We start from the raw sequence: 16,830 nt of genomic DNA, 5'->3' as shown, positions 1-16,830 counted from the left end.
ATCCTACTCATTAGTGCTTGGTGACAAGGCCTTATTATTCCACAAATCAAAATGTTGGATAAGATTGGTCTTCATTATAATTATCAAACAGAATATGAATACTACACATATAGTTTAATTTGTCTTATTAATTAATTCACAGACTTGAGTAAATATTATATCTCAATATAATTATTATATATTCTCAAAATGTTAATCTTATATATCTCTCTTTACAGTGACAATGCATGCTTTCAACAGAAAGTAGTGTGGTGACAATTTTTTGTCTCTCAAGTGCAGAGATGATGATGTCCAATATTAATTTAAGCGTTTGACTTTCACTTAACCTTTTCTTTTTTCAGTTTCCTTTTTGATGTTTGAAAGGGTTATTGTTTGTTAATGTTTGGAGTCATGTGTTGAATTTTTGTTATTGTTGATGTACATTATGCACAAATAATGTAAAAAAAATTAATGGTCTTCTTAAAACAATATATCTATCCTAATTATGAAAGTGTATGTAGAAAATAGTACAGGTTCTTTTCTATACTAAGATAAAATGTAATATATAGTAGAGAAACATTATATTACATGAGACTTCCCTTTAGAGAAATACAAGAAGGAGAATAATCCATAAAAAGGGATTAATTAGAACTAAGAGAGGCCATAGATGTACACTTCCCTTTCCCCATAGGCTGTTACCAAAAAAAAAAAAGAAGAAAAAGAAGTTTCTATGACACTGATAAAATTTAAATCGACTATAAACAAAATGTACACATCTCAAAATTTTCATTGAAAATATATGTTTGAATGATTTTGTAACAATTGTCAATAAATAATACAAAACTTTATTATTTTTTTGGTCAAGTAAAAGCTTATATGACATTGAGAATATGTAACAGGCATTAATAATTACTGAAAATGTATGAAAATTGTTATATATAATTAGTTTATGGAAATGTATGAAAATTGTTATATATAATTAGTTTATAAATCTTTATTAATAATTTTTATAAAGTAAGACACGTCTAAGTAGTGAAGAGTTATTAATCTAATTTTTTAAATTCAATTATATATGTTTTTTCTATAAAATTAGATTTGTTTGATAACGTTTTTATTTTTTATTTTGTCGATTTTAGGGTGATAAAATTTAACATGCTAGTTCTACATTAGAGTTTTACTTTTTCAAGCTAAAACTAAATTCATACGAGAGAAATATTATATACATTAGAGTTTTACTTTTTCAAGCTAAAACTAAATTCATACGAGAGAAATATTAAATATGAAAAACCAAAAGTTTATACTAGAGAATCACTTGTACTCCAAAGCTTATGTACGTCTCTCTCCCCCTGAAGAAAAAGCCCTTCAATTCAATGGATATTATGTTTCTTCTCTTTTCTCTCACCTCATGCTTCACAATATCTTCTGATCAACTTGCAACTTGCCCAATTGGAAACCATTTGTGTTTCTCTATGTGTAAAAGAACCCCACCAAAAAAAAGAAAGAAAAAAAAAAACTATTTTGATCATATTTGTAGCAGGAAATGAAAATATCATCCCATGGGAATAAATAGATAAAAAAAAAAATCCCTAAAATAGGAATAAATGGCCATCTTTAATAGTATGTCTGTGTTTTGACAAAGTCACCAAAACTTACATTAGTTTTTAAAAAACCCAACAAATCTTATATATCACAGTAGGAAAAATGAAAACAACAACACATTCTTTCCATTTTAGTTCCATTTACTCCAGATCAACCAATTAATTGAATCCAAGTTCTCTTTAGGAAATGTGGCTAGCTAAGTCCTTTGTGTGTTGAAATGGTGGATTACAGCTCTTTATATATCTATATCCCTCAAGTTTGTTTTTTAAAAAAACAATGTTACATTTTAATTCTGAGAGCTGTACCACAATAATGAATACCATTAGAGAAAATTCACTTCTACTTTATGGTATGAAGATTGCGCGTTAGGCTCAATTTAAATATATAATAGCTACACACACTTTCCTGGAAATTCAACTTAAGATGCTCCACCCAAGAACCTGCCCTACACAAACCTATAACCTCTAGCCCTAACCTTCCAAAACAATAATTTTGATTAATTAACTTTAACTTATCTTACTCTCATTAACACTATCTTTTAGTTTCTTAAGAAGATTTCAAAAAAACATTATATATATACTATCATTATATCCAATCGACCTAATTTTTCGTTTAATAGTAATTTAGTATGATATATATTGAATATGTTTTTCCTTTAGTTTAATTGTAATTTAGTATGATATATATATATATATATATATATATTAGTTTGTACAAAGCTTTGAAAAATTCATCAATCGAAAATCAAACGTTCATAGCCATAATTGACCCAACAATAGGGTTTACAAATTTAAAACTACAATTTTGTTGTAGTTCGAAGAGACACATATGTCTAGAAATAACTTAAGGAAATAATAACAATAAATCGTTGGATTTCATATACCACCACGTGTAATTGGAAATATCTCCCATTATCATTCCATCATCACATAATAAGTAAGTGAAATACATTAGTTATTATATCATATACTCTCTAGCTAGAATTGGTACTTTGGCATACCATGACCTAATCATTAAAAGACAAAAGTGTATAATGGTTGGGAAAGATTGTTGAAATAATTAGGTCATGACTTACAAAAGAATTTAAAAATGTAGGAGATTATATTATGTACACAAAATGATAAGATCAGTATATGATGGGTACATACATTAAGGTCCAAAAGCATATCCATGCGGTAGTGCTCTTCCATAAAATAATTAAGAATTAAACCATATATTAATTTATAAACTTAAAAGAATAAAGTGACATTGCACACATACAATACCTTTAATTAATATTCTCAAATCTCAACCTCCAAAAGCTAAAATTGTTTAATTTTTCTTTTCCGCTTTGGTCTAAATGGAAAGACTTTCAAACTCCGTACCTTCTTCTTTGCTTTTACTTTCGAAATGGGGTTGCTTTGCCTGTTTTTTTCAGTAATAATTTTTTTTTAAAAAAAAATTCATTTTCACATCATTTAAAGAAAAAAACATTGGATTGAGTCAGCTTATAAATTAATAAATGTCATTGTCTCTTTCCTAGTTGTTTCATTTTCCCTCTCAAACACAAGATCTTTGTCTATATGACCCACAAAAGACACAAACACATGATGTCCAATCTCAATATTCTTCTCAACTTGAGTTTTTTATTTTTTTCAAAACAATTTTCACCTATAAATACCCAAAATTCTTCTCTCCAATCCACATCCTTCTCTCCCTAGCTCATTTTTCTCTCAAAGGTTTTTTTAAAGAAAATTAGACTATGGGGATTCAATTGAAGAACAAAGCTATGGACGTAGCCATGAAAATCAAGAAGCTTGGACAAGATGATCCAAGAAGAATTATTCACTCCATTAAAGTTGGAGTAGCTCTTACTTTGGTCTCATTGTTTTATTATTGGAAGCCTCTCTATGATGGCTTTGGAGCCTCTGGGATTTGGGCTGTTATTACTGTTGTGGTCATCTTTGAATTTACCGTAGGTTAGTTCTAATATTGAAAGTGTTGTTGGGTAATTATTTGATTTCTTTAGTTTTAAATTCTTTAAAATTGAGTTGTAAAATTCTCAATTACTTGATTAGTTATCCATGTTATTAAAATTTAACCAAGTTTTGAAGACAAAAAAAAGAATAAGTTTTGAAAATTTATTTATGTTTTTAAAATTGGGTTAAGAACTCAAAATGAAATTTGTTGTAAGAAATTAAACAAAATAGGATGATTTTTTCAAAAATAAAATAGTTACAAAATTATTATGTCCTCTTTTAATTTGTAATCATGATGTTTTTACTATATAGCTTAGAGCTAAATTTGAATGATTTCGTCTATTTTGTTTACATACATGTGTGTATATATATTCACGTATAGGTATATGTATATGTGTACGTATAGACGGGCATACGTATACATATGTGTATATGTTTTTTCTAAAGACTTTTAGGAAAACAAAGGTCAATGTCATATTACCATTGAATGATCTCGACATGAATCTAGAGTCCATATCCTAATAGATATAAATATTTGAACTCTTGATGTAAATATTTAAACTTTCCTATGTGTAAAATTTTAAACTCTTTCATCATTTTGAATGAATATATCATTAGAACATTTGGAACAAAAAAAGTCAAACAGTTTTCAAACCGTAGAATTAGGCAGAAGTTTTTTAACTTTGATGCGGTTTTTGACATGCATGCTTTGTTTGCAATGAATTTAATATTGTCATAACTTTGGTTGTTTCTGCAGGCGCAACCCTTAGTAAAGGTTTGAATAGAGGTTTGGGCACAATGTTGGCTGGTGCTTTGGGAGTGGGAGTTGACTATTTAGCCAATCTCTCTGGACAAAAAGGAGAACCATTTGTTTTGGGCATCTTTGTTTTTCTTATTGGTAAACTTTAATCTTGATCTTCTTAATTAATACAGATTCCAAAGCATATTCCACTAATGAAAAATAAATAAATGAAACAAACAATATGGTAAAGTTATTTCATAAGAAATTTTAAATAGATATATTTCTTCTCTCACTTAGCTGAATTTCTTGAGATGGTTTTGGTTTCAGCTGCATCAGCAACATTTTCAAGGTTCTTCCCTGGCATCAAAGCAAGATATGATTATGGAGTGTTGATATTCATATTAACTTTCAGTATGGTTTCGGTTTCGGGTTATCGAGTGGATGAGTTCTTGACGATGGCTCATCAAAGACTTGCCACCATTCTTGTTGGCGGAGCCATTTGCATTATCGTCTCCATTGTTGTTTGTCCAGTTTGGGCTGGAGAAACTCTTCACAACTCAATTATTTCCAATATAAACAAGTTGGCCAATTATCTTGAAGGTTAGAAAAATTAATTAGGACAAAAGAAAGGTCATTATTTTGGCTTCTCTTCATCTTCTATTTGACATGAACAATCCATCTTATTCTTGATTATCTAAGAGGATTATTATGAGGAATAATAAAAGGTTAATAAATTTTTACAGGATTTGGTGGGGAATATTTTCACTGTTCTGATGAACATGTTACTATTCCTGAAAAAGACAAACCATTCCTTCAAGAGTACAAAGTTGTCCTTAATTCTAAAAGCACAGAAGATTCCATGGTGGGTTCTCTCTCTTCACTCTAATCAAATGTTTGTATCTTAGTTTGATAATCGATTTGTATGAAGGTTAAAATAACTCGATTAAACCCTATTAATCATACTTCTATGACAAAATGTGTCACGTTTATTTACAAAAAAAAATATTAGTAAAACTTACTTTTTATTTATAATAAATCTAGATAGATATCTTATTAGTATCTATCCTTCCATGATAGATGTCTATTTCAATGGTATTTATGTAGATTTTTCGTTAAAAAGTAAAATTTCGTTATATTAATAAATAAATTGGTTTATTCTATTATATGTGAAAACAATCTCTTCTTATGTTTTAATAAGGGTTACCTAAGGTAGAAAAATATTAGAATGGAAATAATTAAATTGAATAGAGTTCAGAAGTGCATCAACAACTCAATTAACCCAACCGACTCATTTTGACCTTTAAGAAGATGAAGATTAATATTATTTTTCTTGCATGCCCACTAGAGCCTTGTTGCCTTCCATGAAAAGCACTAACTTTTGGTAATTACTTTTTGGTCAGTGAAGAACATAGGTTGTTGGGTTGAATACAGCTGATCATATATATATATATATATATATATATATATATATATATATATATATATATATATATACATATATATAATATTGAAAGAAAAAATAACTTTATTTTTATTTAATTGTTTACATTTTGATCATGTGACAGGCAAACTTTGCAAGATGGGAACCAAGACATGGAAACTTTGGGTTTCGTCATCCATGGAAACATTACCTGAAAATTGGATCTGTTGCTCGACAATGTGCTTACCATATTGAAGCTCTCAATTTCCACCTCTCCCCTCATCAACTACAAGTACTAATCTCATTTCTCTCTTTCACCCTAAGTAATAAATAACCCAAACCTATATAAAAAGAAAAAGTTGATGTTTAAACGAGAATAGTATTTTAATGTCATATGTAAACTTAAAAATATATCCTTGTTTTAACTATTTTTCAACTTGTAACGTGTTTTTTATTAATACTTTATTTTTTTAAAAAAAAAGATACGAAAATTAAATGCATAGATTAAAAAGTGTTAGTTCATGAAAACATATAAGTGTCTATTAAGTTATGTTTATGTTGATTTTTTATTAATACTTTTTTCAATGTCTACTAATTAATTAAAAAAAATTATTAAGTGAAAATTTTAAATTAATTTAAATAGCGTTTGAAAAACTAGTGAATTCTTATTAATTTGGTTATTTTAAATTAATAAATAGACATAAATTATAAATAATGAATTTTTTACAATTAGTTAAAAATTGAAATTATAAAAAGGTAAAGCTTGAAACCTAATAACCTAAACCGTAAAATTATAACATTATTAAATCTATATTAACTAAATTAAAATAATAAAAAAATCAAATGTTGTAATATTTTAAAATTTAGGAGCCTAACTTAATAATAACAAATAGTACCAAATCATAGATATTGAGTTCAAACTTGTATGCGTGTGGTCATTTTCACTCTATTTAAAAAAATAACCCACTTGTTGGATCTTGTGCAGATTTTCAAACTAATGACCCGATTGGAAATACCCTAAAACTATACATATACTTTAACCTGTATATATTTCAATATAGAAATATAGCATGACCCTAATTAGTTTCTTGTCACTAATTTTAAAATTTCTTCTTATGAATCACAGGAGCCATCACAGTTTCGAAGAATGTTGGAAGTTCCATGCAAGACCATAAGTTCAGAATCAGGAAAAGCCCTAAAAGCCTTAGCCACAGCAATGAAGAAGATGACTGATCCATCACCTTCATCACAGCTCCATCTAAACGCAGCAAAATCCGCCGTTAACGATCTGAAAAACACTCTTAAATCTGGCACAACACAAATTTCAGACGATATTTCGAACCTTCTAGCAATAATTCCAGATGCCACAGTGGCCTCCATATTGATTGACATTGTTAAATCAGTGGAAGATTTAAGTGAAGCAGTGGCTGAACTCTCTCTAAAAGCTAAATTCAAAAGGGTTTCACCAGAAAAACCTCAGTTGCTTCACAAAGGAACTATAAAGCCATTTGTAGAAGAAGATGATAATGTTGAAGCACAGCAACAACCCCATGTTGTTATTACAGTCAAAGAAATTGAGAATAATAATGATGAGGATTTACGTGTAAATAAAAAGCCGGGTTTTTTGTTTTAGAAAAGTGGGGTTGTAGGTTTTTTTTTCAATCCTATTTTGCTACGATTGAAAAAATGCTAGTAAGGACGTGATGAGGGTACTGTGGATGTGTTAACTTTAGTTAACATAACTGATGTGCCTACTGATCCTACGTTTAGTACTTTATTTTAAAAAAATGTTAGACCGAGAACAAGAGAGAAAAGAACCTTTGGAGGTAAGGTAGGATTTGTTTATTAGTATCATACCCTACTGTGACCAAAGGATGAGGGTTTTAAATATTAAATGTGTGTAGTGTAATGGTGAATATTTAATTAGATCTATATATATCTAATATAGAGATCTTTTTATTCAAGGGATTCTTCAACAATAATTAAATTAACAAATAGAGATCATATATTTATTAATTTAGACCAAGAAGAGAACAAATTATTGTTTGAAGTTAAACTTGTGGAGCTACAGAAATAAGTTGTAGTAGAGAGAAAATAGAATCCAATTAAACATCTGAGTCTAAAATTAGATTGTTACTAAAATGAGAAGGGTATTATATATTTGTGTGTAACCTAATTGAAATATCTTAATACACTTCTTGATTCCATTCCTCCCACCAGATAAAGGTATGGTCTTTCATATCTTAATTTAGGACAAGTGTTCTATTTCAAGGGATAAATATAGAATTGGAATTTAGTTATATATTTTGTTGCTTTTCTCATTATTTTGAAGAAGAGTTTCAAGAGCACTCAAACAACTTCCACCAAATTTCTTTTACACCACTCAAATAAAGTAACCAATTTGAAGAACTCTTTTTTTTTCTTTTCAAACTTACAATCATTTTTATTCTAAAATCTCCTTGTCTTCTACTCCCTTTTGTAACTTAACTTTATTGCCATTTTTTTGTCATTAATATATTATAGACTTAAAAAAACCAAATTTTAAATTTACAGCAAGTTGTTACCAAATTTTTTCTAAGAGTATCATTTTTTTTTCTAATTAGGTACCTAGACACAAACCAAGATTTAGGTTGCATATACTACTAGTATTCACATCACTTTATATGCTTCTTTTATATATTTTGTAACTATGGCATGATGTTTTTCTATGAAGCCGTACCATTACTTCAGATATTATGATGGTTTTCACTAATAGTTTCTAAGTTACCTTGTGTGGTTATGAATTTATGAATTATTCATATAATTTTGTGTAACATAAAGACCTCATGGGTAAAGTAAAACTTCTTTCTCTAATTACATGATTGCTATTTAATTAAACTTTGCAACCCCTAGACAAATAAAGTAAACATAAACTATACATGTATGAAGTAACATGTTGGTTGCACCACTAATTTAATTTGTTGCGCTTGTGAATGAATATAAGACAAAATGTTGAGTGTCTTATTGTTTATGAGTTATCACATCAATATTTTAATTTTGTGAGATTATTTCAAATGTCCAATCCATCAACCATGCATATGTACTTAAACTTTGTCCACATCTCGAAATAAATATGACTTAATCATAATGTGATGATTATATATATTATGACTTCCATATGGTAAGCATTTTCAATTCTTTGATCCCTCCATTACATAGAAAAAGACTGTATGTAATGTGATGTTTGGCTTTATGTGATTTGAAAGTAAAAATGATATATATAATAATAATAATAGTGTATTAAGGATGGGAATTCAGTTTCGTCGTTGTATATTTAATGACCCATGCATGTATAGATCACAGAAATCAAAAGTAATCAAATACAATGTTATATATTGTAGTTTAATTTCAGCTATAATTATATTAATAGTCTCTGGTGCAAACCAGAATATAAAATTATATATATTACTAATTTTAGCAAGTTGAAATTTTATAATTAATATATGGCTTCAAAAATTTCATAAGACACCTAATTAATTAAGCTTTTTGACTTTTGTTTATTTTTTCGATTTAAATATTGAACTGCATTATTTAATTGCAACTTAAAGTGACATCAATGGATTTTTGTAATTAAAGCCAAAGTATTTGGGTTTTGAATTGGAATTGTAATAAGAATAATTATTTGTCAGTAAAAGTGATTGACCCTTCAAATTAATGAGAAGTTTGGAAAAAGGAAGAAGTGGTTCGAAAAGGAAAAAGCAAAATTACCATGGGGTTTCCACTAAGAAACACCATTAATTTTAATGAACCAAAAAGTAACAAATAATAAAAATTAAACATAATTAAAGTTAATTAGGTTATTCTGCCTCTTTTCAGTCCTTTAATCATGTTGGACTATTAAACTAATTAGTCTATTACAATTCTTTATTTTCAATGGTAAGGTTGTGTGCTTTTAACTTAAAAGTTTTTTTTTTTCTTTTTTTCTCTTTTCAAATATTAATTTTTTTATTAAATTTTAAGTATGACAATTAGATGATAAGAGCTTTTTAGTAACTTGTAGCAAGAAAAAGAATGTATATAAATTATCATTAAGTTTAATATCTGTGATGAATTTCTCAACTCATAATTTTGGTTTATTAAATTTATAAATTCTAAAAAATGAAAGTGTAAAACTAAATTTGTTTAGTCAGATAAGATATGAACTTATTGTCATCCAGAAAACAGATTCGTTGGTGAATATTATTGTTTAGGCAGTTAATCATAAAGGTTATCCCTTCGATGAACCGACTCATCAATCCAAGTTCTTACCTTTCTTTAAAGGCTACGCTTTAATCTTTGTGAAGGCCGCAACGGTACCGGTACACACTGAGTCCACGCGCCTTTTTCAGCACCGCCACCAATGTCAGAGGGCATATTTGTAAGTTTCGTCTCTATCTCTTTTCCGTTACGTTTCTCTTTGATTTCACCCATTTCTCATTCATTGATTTCAGCCATTTCATTAAATCGTCGCCATTCCATTGCATCCGCTGGCAATTGAGAAGAGGGCAATCAAAGAGAAACGGATATGGGGCTTCTTTCCAACAGGTATTTGATTTACCAATTTTCTCTGTTTTTCCAGTTTTATCTAATGTTTTGGTCTTTCGAGTTCTCATAATTTTGATCAATTTCAATTGGGTTCTCTTTTATTTGTTCAGTTTCAATTCCTAAATGAAGAGTTGTTTGATTTGGTTGCTTGTAGAGTTGATCGGGAGAGCTTGAAACAGGGTGATCATATCTACTCTTGGAGGGCCGCTTATATCTATGCTCATCATGGTTCTCTTCTCGCTCTTTCTATTTTGTTTCTCTTTTCTTTTCTGGATTATGTGTGTATTGCCTGTTGTATTTTTAGAGATGATTCGAGTGGAATTAAACTTTCACCAAATATTCATCTGATCTGTAAGTTAACCTTTGATTTAATCAGAGAGGGATAGTTTGGTCTATGATACTGCATTATTGCTCTTTGATTCTTCTTATGTTGGCTTGGCTTGATCTTTTGGAAAGTAGTAGTAAGGATGAGTTTGCTGTGGTATGTTTCTTCAAACTTTTGTGCCACAACATTTTTTTGGTTTATAAGATTGTTTCAATGTGGTCTATGTAAGGAATTATTGATCTTTATTGGATACTAAGAGTGCTTGATTCTCTCAGGAATTTTGTATGTCATTTTGCATGTTTTGATTTTGCTTCTGCCTTTCAACTTGCCCTACTATTGAAGGATCACAATTCCAATATTGATCATGATCAAGTGAAAATTTTGGAACAGATCTGTGTGCTTTCTTCTAAGTTTCTGACATGTTATGTTCTCAATCTCTTGTAGAATTTGTTTTTATGCTACATGTTACATTAGTAGATTGTATTGAAATTATATTCGTACTGGAATAAATACATTCCTTAGGGTCGCTTTTGTTTTGTTTTGTTTTGTTTTGTTTTTCTTTTTTTTCTCTTATCTATATCTCTAAGTGGAATAATTCAGGTATCTATGTTGGAGATGGAAGAGTTATTCACTTCACCAGAAGAGGTCAAGAAGTAGGAACCGGGACCGTGCTTGATGTCTTACTCGTAAGTTCAGGACCTGCTCAATCTTTTGTGCCATGCCCTACTTGCATTCCTCTAGAAGAAGGGAATGGGGTTGTCTCTTCTTGCTTGAACTGTTTTCTTGCTGGTGGAGTATTGTATCGTTTCGAGTATGGTGTCAATCCTGCTCTTTTTCTGGCCAAAGCTCGAGGTGGAACTTGCACCCTTGCAAGCTCTGACTTAGATGATCTTGTGGTCCATCGAGCAAAATACCTACTAGACAATGGTTTTGGATGCTACAATGTGTTCAAGAACAACTGTGAAGACTTTGCAATATACTGCAAAACTGGACTACTTGTGGTTGATCAGAGCACCATGGGACAAAGTGGGCAAGCAGTTTCAATCATCGGAGGACCTCTTGCAGCTGTTCTTTCAACGCCACTCCGTCTCGTGACAACCAACGTCTATGGAATGGCAGTGACAGCCGTTGGGGTGTACTGTGCTAGTAGATATGCTGCTGATATTGGGATGAGAAAGGATGTGATGAAGATACCTGTGGAGGATTTGACACATAGGCTGGCCACCAACCTTATCCAGGTGGTCGAACCGCAGATTTTACCTGCAATGGCACCGGAGTCTCACCTGCTTACGGCCAGATAATTTAAAACTACCATCTAGTTTTAAAAGGAAACTGGTGTGATGAAGATACCTGTCGTTGTTTGTCTAGTTTTAAAATGGAAGTACTGTTGTGAAATGTAACTCTTGCAAACAAAAGATTTGTGCCATTTTGGAAGTTATTTAAGAGGTCTATAATTTATTGGGGAAACGTGTATTTTATGAGAGGTCTGTTTGACCATAATCAATACAAGAAGTTGATAATTTCCATCTTTGGAAGAGACTGTTTTTCTCTATAAATACAAAAATGAAACCAAAGCAAACCCAAAATAGAATGTTTCAATGAATCCACCTGTTCAACTTATTGTTCTAATGAAAAGCCCATGATCTTGTTATGAGAGTCCAAAGAAGAATAAGAAGGGAGAAGCTATCGTACCTAGAAGGTGAATTGGTTCTAAGAAAAATGGATAATTTAGCCTGCCTCATCACTGATAAGTCAAGGTTTAGAACGAGTTTATCGTATCAGGTATCCATACATGATACAAATTTAGATGGGCCTAGAGAGGAGAGTTGATTTGGCCCAAAGTTTGAACTAGCTCGTCCACGGCTAAGTCTAAGATCAACCCACCAAATTGTCTCTATGAAGCTTTTGGGGTTTCTTGTATTTTAGCTCTTCTCACAATTCCTTTCACCTTTCAATTCTCTCTAGGTTTTGTAATATTATTCTTCAAAATTTGAAGCTTTTCTTTTTCTAAAAAAAAGTTTGCATTGTTAGTAAAAAGAGTTCAAAATTTTCATTAGGTAACCTAATGTTATTATTTTTATTGTTTGTCCTATTTTAGGGGTTGATGGAACTCTTCACAACTACTTGGTTACTTCCAAAACAGACAAATTAGCCAATTATTTTGAAGGCTGTAAAAAGGGGAACAAAAATAATGTCTTTCTCAATGGCTTTTTCATATTTAGTTGAAAATGTTTGCAGGATTTGGTGGGGAGTATTTTGAAGAACATGTTATTTCAATTGGAAAACAAAAATCATTCTTTAAAGATTACAAACTCGTCTTTGATACTCCTCAACATTCCATGGTGGCTTCTTTCACCTCCCTAATAAAATTTAGATTTTTAATCTTAGATTCTAAAGAACTGATGTTCTCACAATCCTTCTTCTTGTTCTGATAGACGATTCTTGCGAGCATGTAAATTTTAACTTTCCGTCATCCATGGAATCATTACTTGAAAATTGGATCCTTAATAGCTAGCTTTGCAACGAAATCCAGGTACTAGTGTCAAAATTCTTAATTCTTGTTTTATTTTACATCACTAACTCTTGAAATTTGTATTTGCAGTCAAAGAGCACATTGCGAATTTGATGAATGATGGAAATTCAGGCAAGACATTAAGTTCGGAATTAGGAAAGGCCTTGAAAGCCTTAGCCGTAGCAATGAAGACGATGACTGATCCATCAAACTCATCCCAACTCTACCAAAACCCCGCCAAATCTGCCATTAACAATCTAAATAGATTTGAGATCATTGAATCGACTGTAAAGCCATTGATAGAAGTTGAAGATGAAAAAGAACAAAAACCCCATATTATTATTACAGATAGAGCAACAGAGAATGAAGATCATTCCATATATGAACGTGGATATGTAAATTAAAAATTGGAACCTTTTTAAAATGGGGGTTTGGGTTTTCTTTTTTTCTTTTTTCTTTTTTTTTCTGCCGACTCTGTTTTGTTAAGATGTTGAGAAGTTGTTTTGTCGAGGAAAGAATCTTTGAAGATAAAGTAGGTTTGTTGTATTAATGTAACAAACTTGATTACGTAATGTAATGAATGTTCAATCCAATGAGGTTTACAATTCATCGAAAATTGAACCAACTCATTCCAACACACTCTGATTTTTTCAGTGCGGCCCCCGAGACCAACCCCATGCTCAAGAGGGCACAATCGTAAGTTTGTCTCTTTCTCTTTCCCTTTACGCTTCTCAATCGGACTTCCCCATTTCAGCATTTCATTTTGGGAGAAAAAACAACCACGACTCTGTTCCCTTCCGCAGAAACCAGATATGGGGCTTCTTTCCAACAGGTTTTGATCTATCAATTCTCTCTGTTTTAAGTTTTATGAAAAGTTTTAATCTTTTGGGTACCCTTAATTTTAACCAATTTCAATTGGGTTTCCTTTCAATTGTTCAGTTTCAATGCCCTTTTCGTCTAAATGAAGCGTTGTTTGATTTGGTTGCTTGTAGAGTTAATCGGGAGAGCTTGAAACCGGGTGATCATATCTACTCTTGGAGAGCCGCTTATATCTATGCCCATCATGGTTTTCTTCTCAATCTTCCCTTAGTTTTTTTCTTTGGATTATGTGTGTATTGCCTGTAGTTTTAGAGACCATTAGAGTAGAATTAGATTTTCCCCAAATATTCATCTGGCCTGCTGGGTAATTTGAAACGGTTGATTAATCGTTTAAGTGGTTGATGTGAGAGCTCAAGTATTGGAATATGCTTTAGGTAACCTCTGATTTAAGCCTGGCCTTTAAATCTTCTTACTTTGGCCTGATTTGTTTGAAAAACGTAATGAAGGATGAGTTTTCTGTGGTATTTTTCTTTAAAATTTTGTTTCATAAGAACTTATTGGTGTTTAAGGTTGAACTCAAAATAATACCCTCTATCTATCAATGTGGTCTAGATTTGGATCTTTATTGGATGCCAAGAGTTTGTGGTTTTTTCTGGGATCTTGTATCTCATCTTGTACAGTTTGTTTTTCATTAGAACTGTTGAATGTTGAATGTTATTCACTTGTGATTTTCTAGAAAAGAAAGTGGCTGTTTCAGAATTTTGATATTGTTACTGCCTACCACTTCCTCTAGTAACGAAGGATCACAAGTGAATATTGAGCATGGGATCAAGTGAAAATTTTGGATTAGATCAGTGTGCTTTCTTCTAAGTTGCTGACTTATTATGTTCTTAGTCTAGCAGAATATGCTGTTTATGCTACATGTTAAGACAGTTAACTGTGTTGAGACTAGATTCAAATACATCACTTTCTGTTACTTTTCGTTTGTTTTCCTCTAATCCATATTGCTAATGAGAACAATTCAGGCATCTATGTGGGAGATGGCAGAGTTATTCATTTTACCAGAAGAGGTCAAGAAGTAGGAACCGGGACCGTGCTTGATGTCTTACTCGTAAGTTCAGGACCTGCTCGATCCTTCGTGCCATGCGCTACCTGTGTTCCTCTAGAAGAAGGGAATGGAGTTGTTTCCTCATGCTTGAACTGTTTTCTTGCGGGTGGAGTGTTGTATCGTTTCAAGTATGGTGTTAGTCCCGCTCTTTTTCTGGCCAAAGCTCGAGGTGGAACTTGCACCCTTGCAAGCTCTGATTCAGATGATCTTGTGGTCCATCGAGCAAAATACCTACTCGACAATGGCTTTGGATGCTATAATGTATTCAAAAACAATTGTGAAGATTTTGCAATATACTGCAAAACTGGACTACTTGTGGTTGATGAAAGGACCATGGGACAAAGTGGGCAAGCAGTTTCAATCATCGGGGGACCTCTGGCAGCGGTTCTTTCAACACCACTGCGTCTTGTGACAACCAATATCTATGGAATGGCAGCAACAGCCGTTGGGGTGTACTGTGCCAGTAGATATGCTGCTGATATTGGGATGAGAAAGGATGTGATGAAGATACCTGTGGAAGATTTGACCCAAAGGCTGGCCACCGGCCTTATCCAGGTGGTTGAACCTCAGATTTTATCTGCAACGGTGCCGGAGCCTGACCTGCTTGCGAGCAGATAATTATGGTACCATCTGTTGTTGTTGTTGTTGTTGTGTACTTGAAATAACTAAAAACATACTGTTGTGAAATGTAACTCTTGCAAACGAAATATTTGTGGTAAGTCAAGAACTTTGTTATAGTATATTATGGAAGGTCTTAAAATTATTAAGAAACACATGGTCAAGTTATAAGAGGATTTTTTGACTTCAACCACTAAAACTTCCGTCATGTAAAGTTGTTCATCAAAGATAATTTAACCCCATGTAGAGCAAAAAAGGAAAAAGAAAAAGAAGCAACAGACACAATACAGAAGGCTTCAACGAATCGACCGTTCTGACTTAGGTGTAGAAAAAAATGTTTTTGAGCCCTTCAATGATTCATCATATATTGTATATGGGTTGAGTTAGTTGGATTTAGAATGGTTCGGAATGTGGAATAAAAGAGAAGAGGGGGAAGAAAGAATAGGAGATTTAAATGTAAGAAAAGTTAAAGAAGGAGCACATGGAATGGCTCCCTCGTTGAGAGACCCAAATGAAAAAAGAACGAAAACATTGATGATGAAAAAAAGAGACAGATTGAGACCTATCTGTCCAAATAAGTGTATGAAAAGGAAGAAGAAAAACCCTAAACAGCAAGGCAGTTAAGTAAATATCAGATGGGCCAACAAAGCAAACATCAAACATATGTGGGCTTCAACCCATATGTTCTTTTCTTTTCTTTTATTTAATTATCTATGCATTTATTCAAGTACATATATCATACTTAATAATATTCTCTCTATTTCTTCTTTTGCTTTTGGTATCAGACTTATCATCTTTGGAAATGATGGACCAATTTAGTTTTTTTGTGTGGACATTATTGGGATTTTTATGGGGGAAGAAGAATCAATTTGTTTGATTGGTTGGCATTGGGCAGTACTGGTAATAAGAGAAGGAATTATTCATATTCTCTTCATTTTTTTATTTTTCTTCTTCTTTCACTTTGTCTTCTCCTATTATTTCAATGAATTAATGATATTATCCCACTCATGCACATGCCCTTACACACAATCTCTCTCTCTTCCATTTCCTTACATCATGGTTCTTTCTCATAAATTCTATAGATTTAAATATCTTGTATATATATTGATATACAGTGAATTAAACTTTAGTTGGGTATTAATTATTAGATTTTATTTTAGAATTAAACTTAAATGGTAAGAAGTTAA

At 31.4% G+C, this 16,830-nt stretch overlaps 3 protein-coding genes across 4 annotated transcripts; all 3 read left to right on the top strand.

The window, feature by feature from the left end:
- The first annotated feature begins 3,170 nt into the window (after positions 1 to 3,170).
- LOC101218519 (aluminum-activated malate transporter 8) lies at positions 3,171 to 7,662 on the top strand. Its single transcript, XM_031882007.1, has 6 exons — positions 3,171 to 3,536; positions 4,294 to 4,434; positions 4,606 to 4,878; positions 5,022 to 5,140; positions 5,844 to 5,990; positions 6,825 to 7,662. Exons 1-6 carry the CDS (start codon positions 3,320 to 3,322, stop codon positions 7,329 to 7,331), a joined length of 1,404 nt encoding a protein of 467 aa, XP_031737867.1. The 5' UTR covers positions 3,171 to 3,319; the 3' UTR covers positions 7,332 to 7,662.
- Positions 7,663 to 9,940: 2,278 nt separating this feature from the next.
- On the top strand, positions 9,941 to 12,123 carry LOC101207958. Of its 2 annotated transcripts, XM_004136467.3 has the most exons (4): positions 9,941 to 10,094; positions 10,168 to 10,261; positions 10,416 to 10,489; positions 11,187 to 12,123. In XM_004136467.3, exons 2-4 carry the CDS (start codon positions 10,242 to 10,244, stop codon positions 11,885 to 11,887), a joined length of 795 nt encoding a protein of 264 aa, XP_004136515.2. In that variant the 5' UTR covers positions 9,941 to 10,094; positions 10,168 to 10,241; the 3' UTR covers positions 11,888 to 12,123. The 2 variants fall into 2 exon arrangements, with proteins under 2 accessions (XP_004136515.2, XP_011652035.1); XM_011653733.2 differs by having other exon boundaries at positions 10,085 to 10,261.
- An 841-nt stretch (positions 12,124 to 12,964) lies between these two features.
- On the top strand, positions 12,965 to 15,819 carry LOC101207710. The gene is made up of 4 exons (XM_004136466.3): positions 12,965 to 13,119; positions 13,189 to 13,930; positions 14,091 to 14,164; positions 14,943 to 15,819. Exons 2-4 carry the CDS (start codon positions 13,911 to 13,913, stop codon positions 15,641 to 15,643), a joined length of 795 nt encoding a protein of 264 aa, XP_004136514.1. The 5' UTR covers positions 12,965 to 13,119; positions 13,189 to 13,910; the 3' UTR covers positions 15,644 to 15,819.
- Positions 15,820 to 16,830: the final 1,011 nt, after the last annotated feature.

This window comes from Cucumis sativus, chromosome 3, assembly GCF_000004075.3.
Source record: "Cucumis sativus cultivar 9930 chromosome 3, Cucumber_9930_V3, whole genome shotgun sequence".
In the NCBI taxonomy this organism is placed as follows: domain Eukaryota; kingdom Viridiplantae; phylum Streptophyta; class Magnoliopsida; order Cucurbitales; family Cucurbitaceae; genus Cucumis; species Cucumis sativus.
The sequence above is the reverse complement of the archived record's forward strand: the minus strand, read 5'-3'. Positions and strand labels throughout refer to the sequence as shown.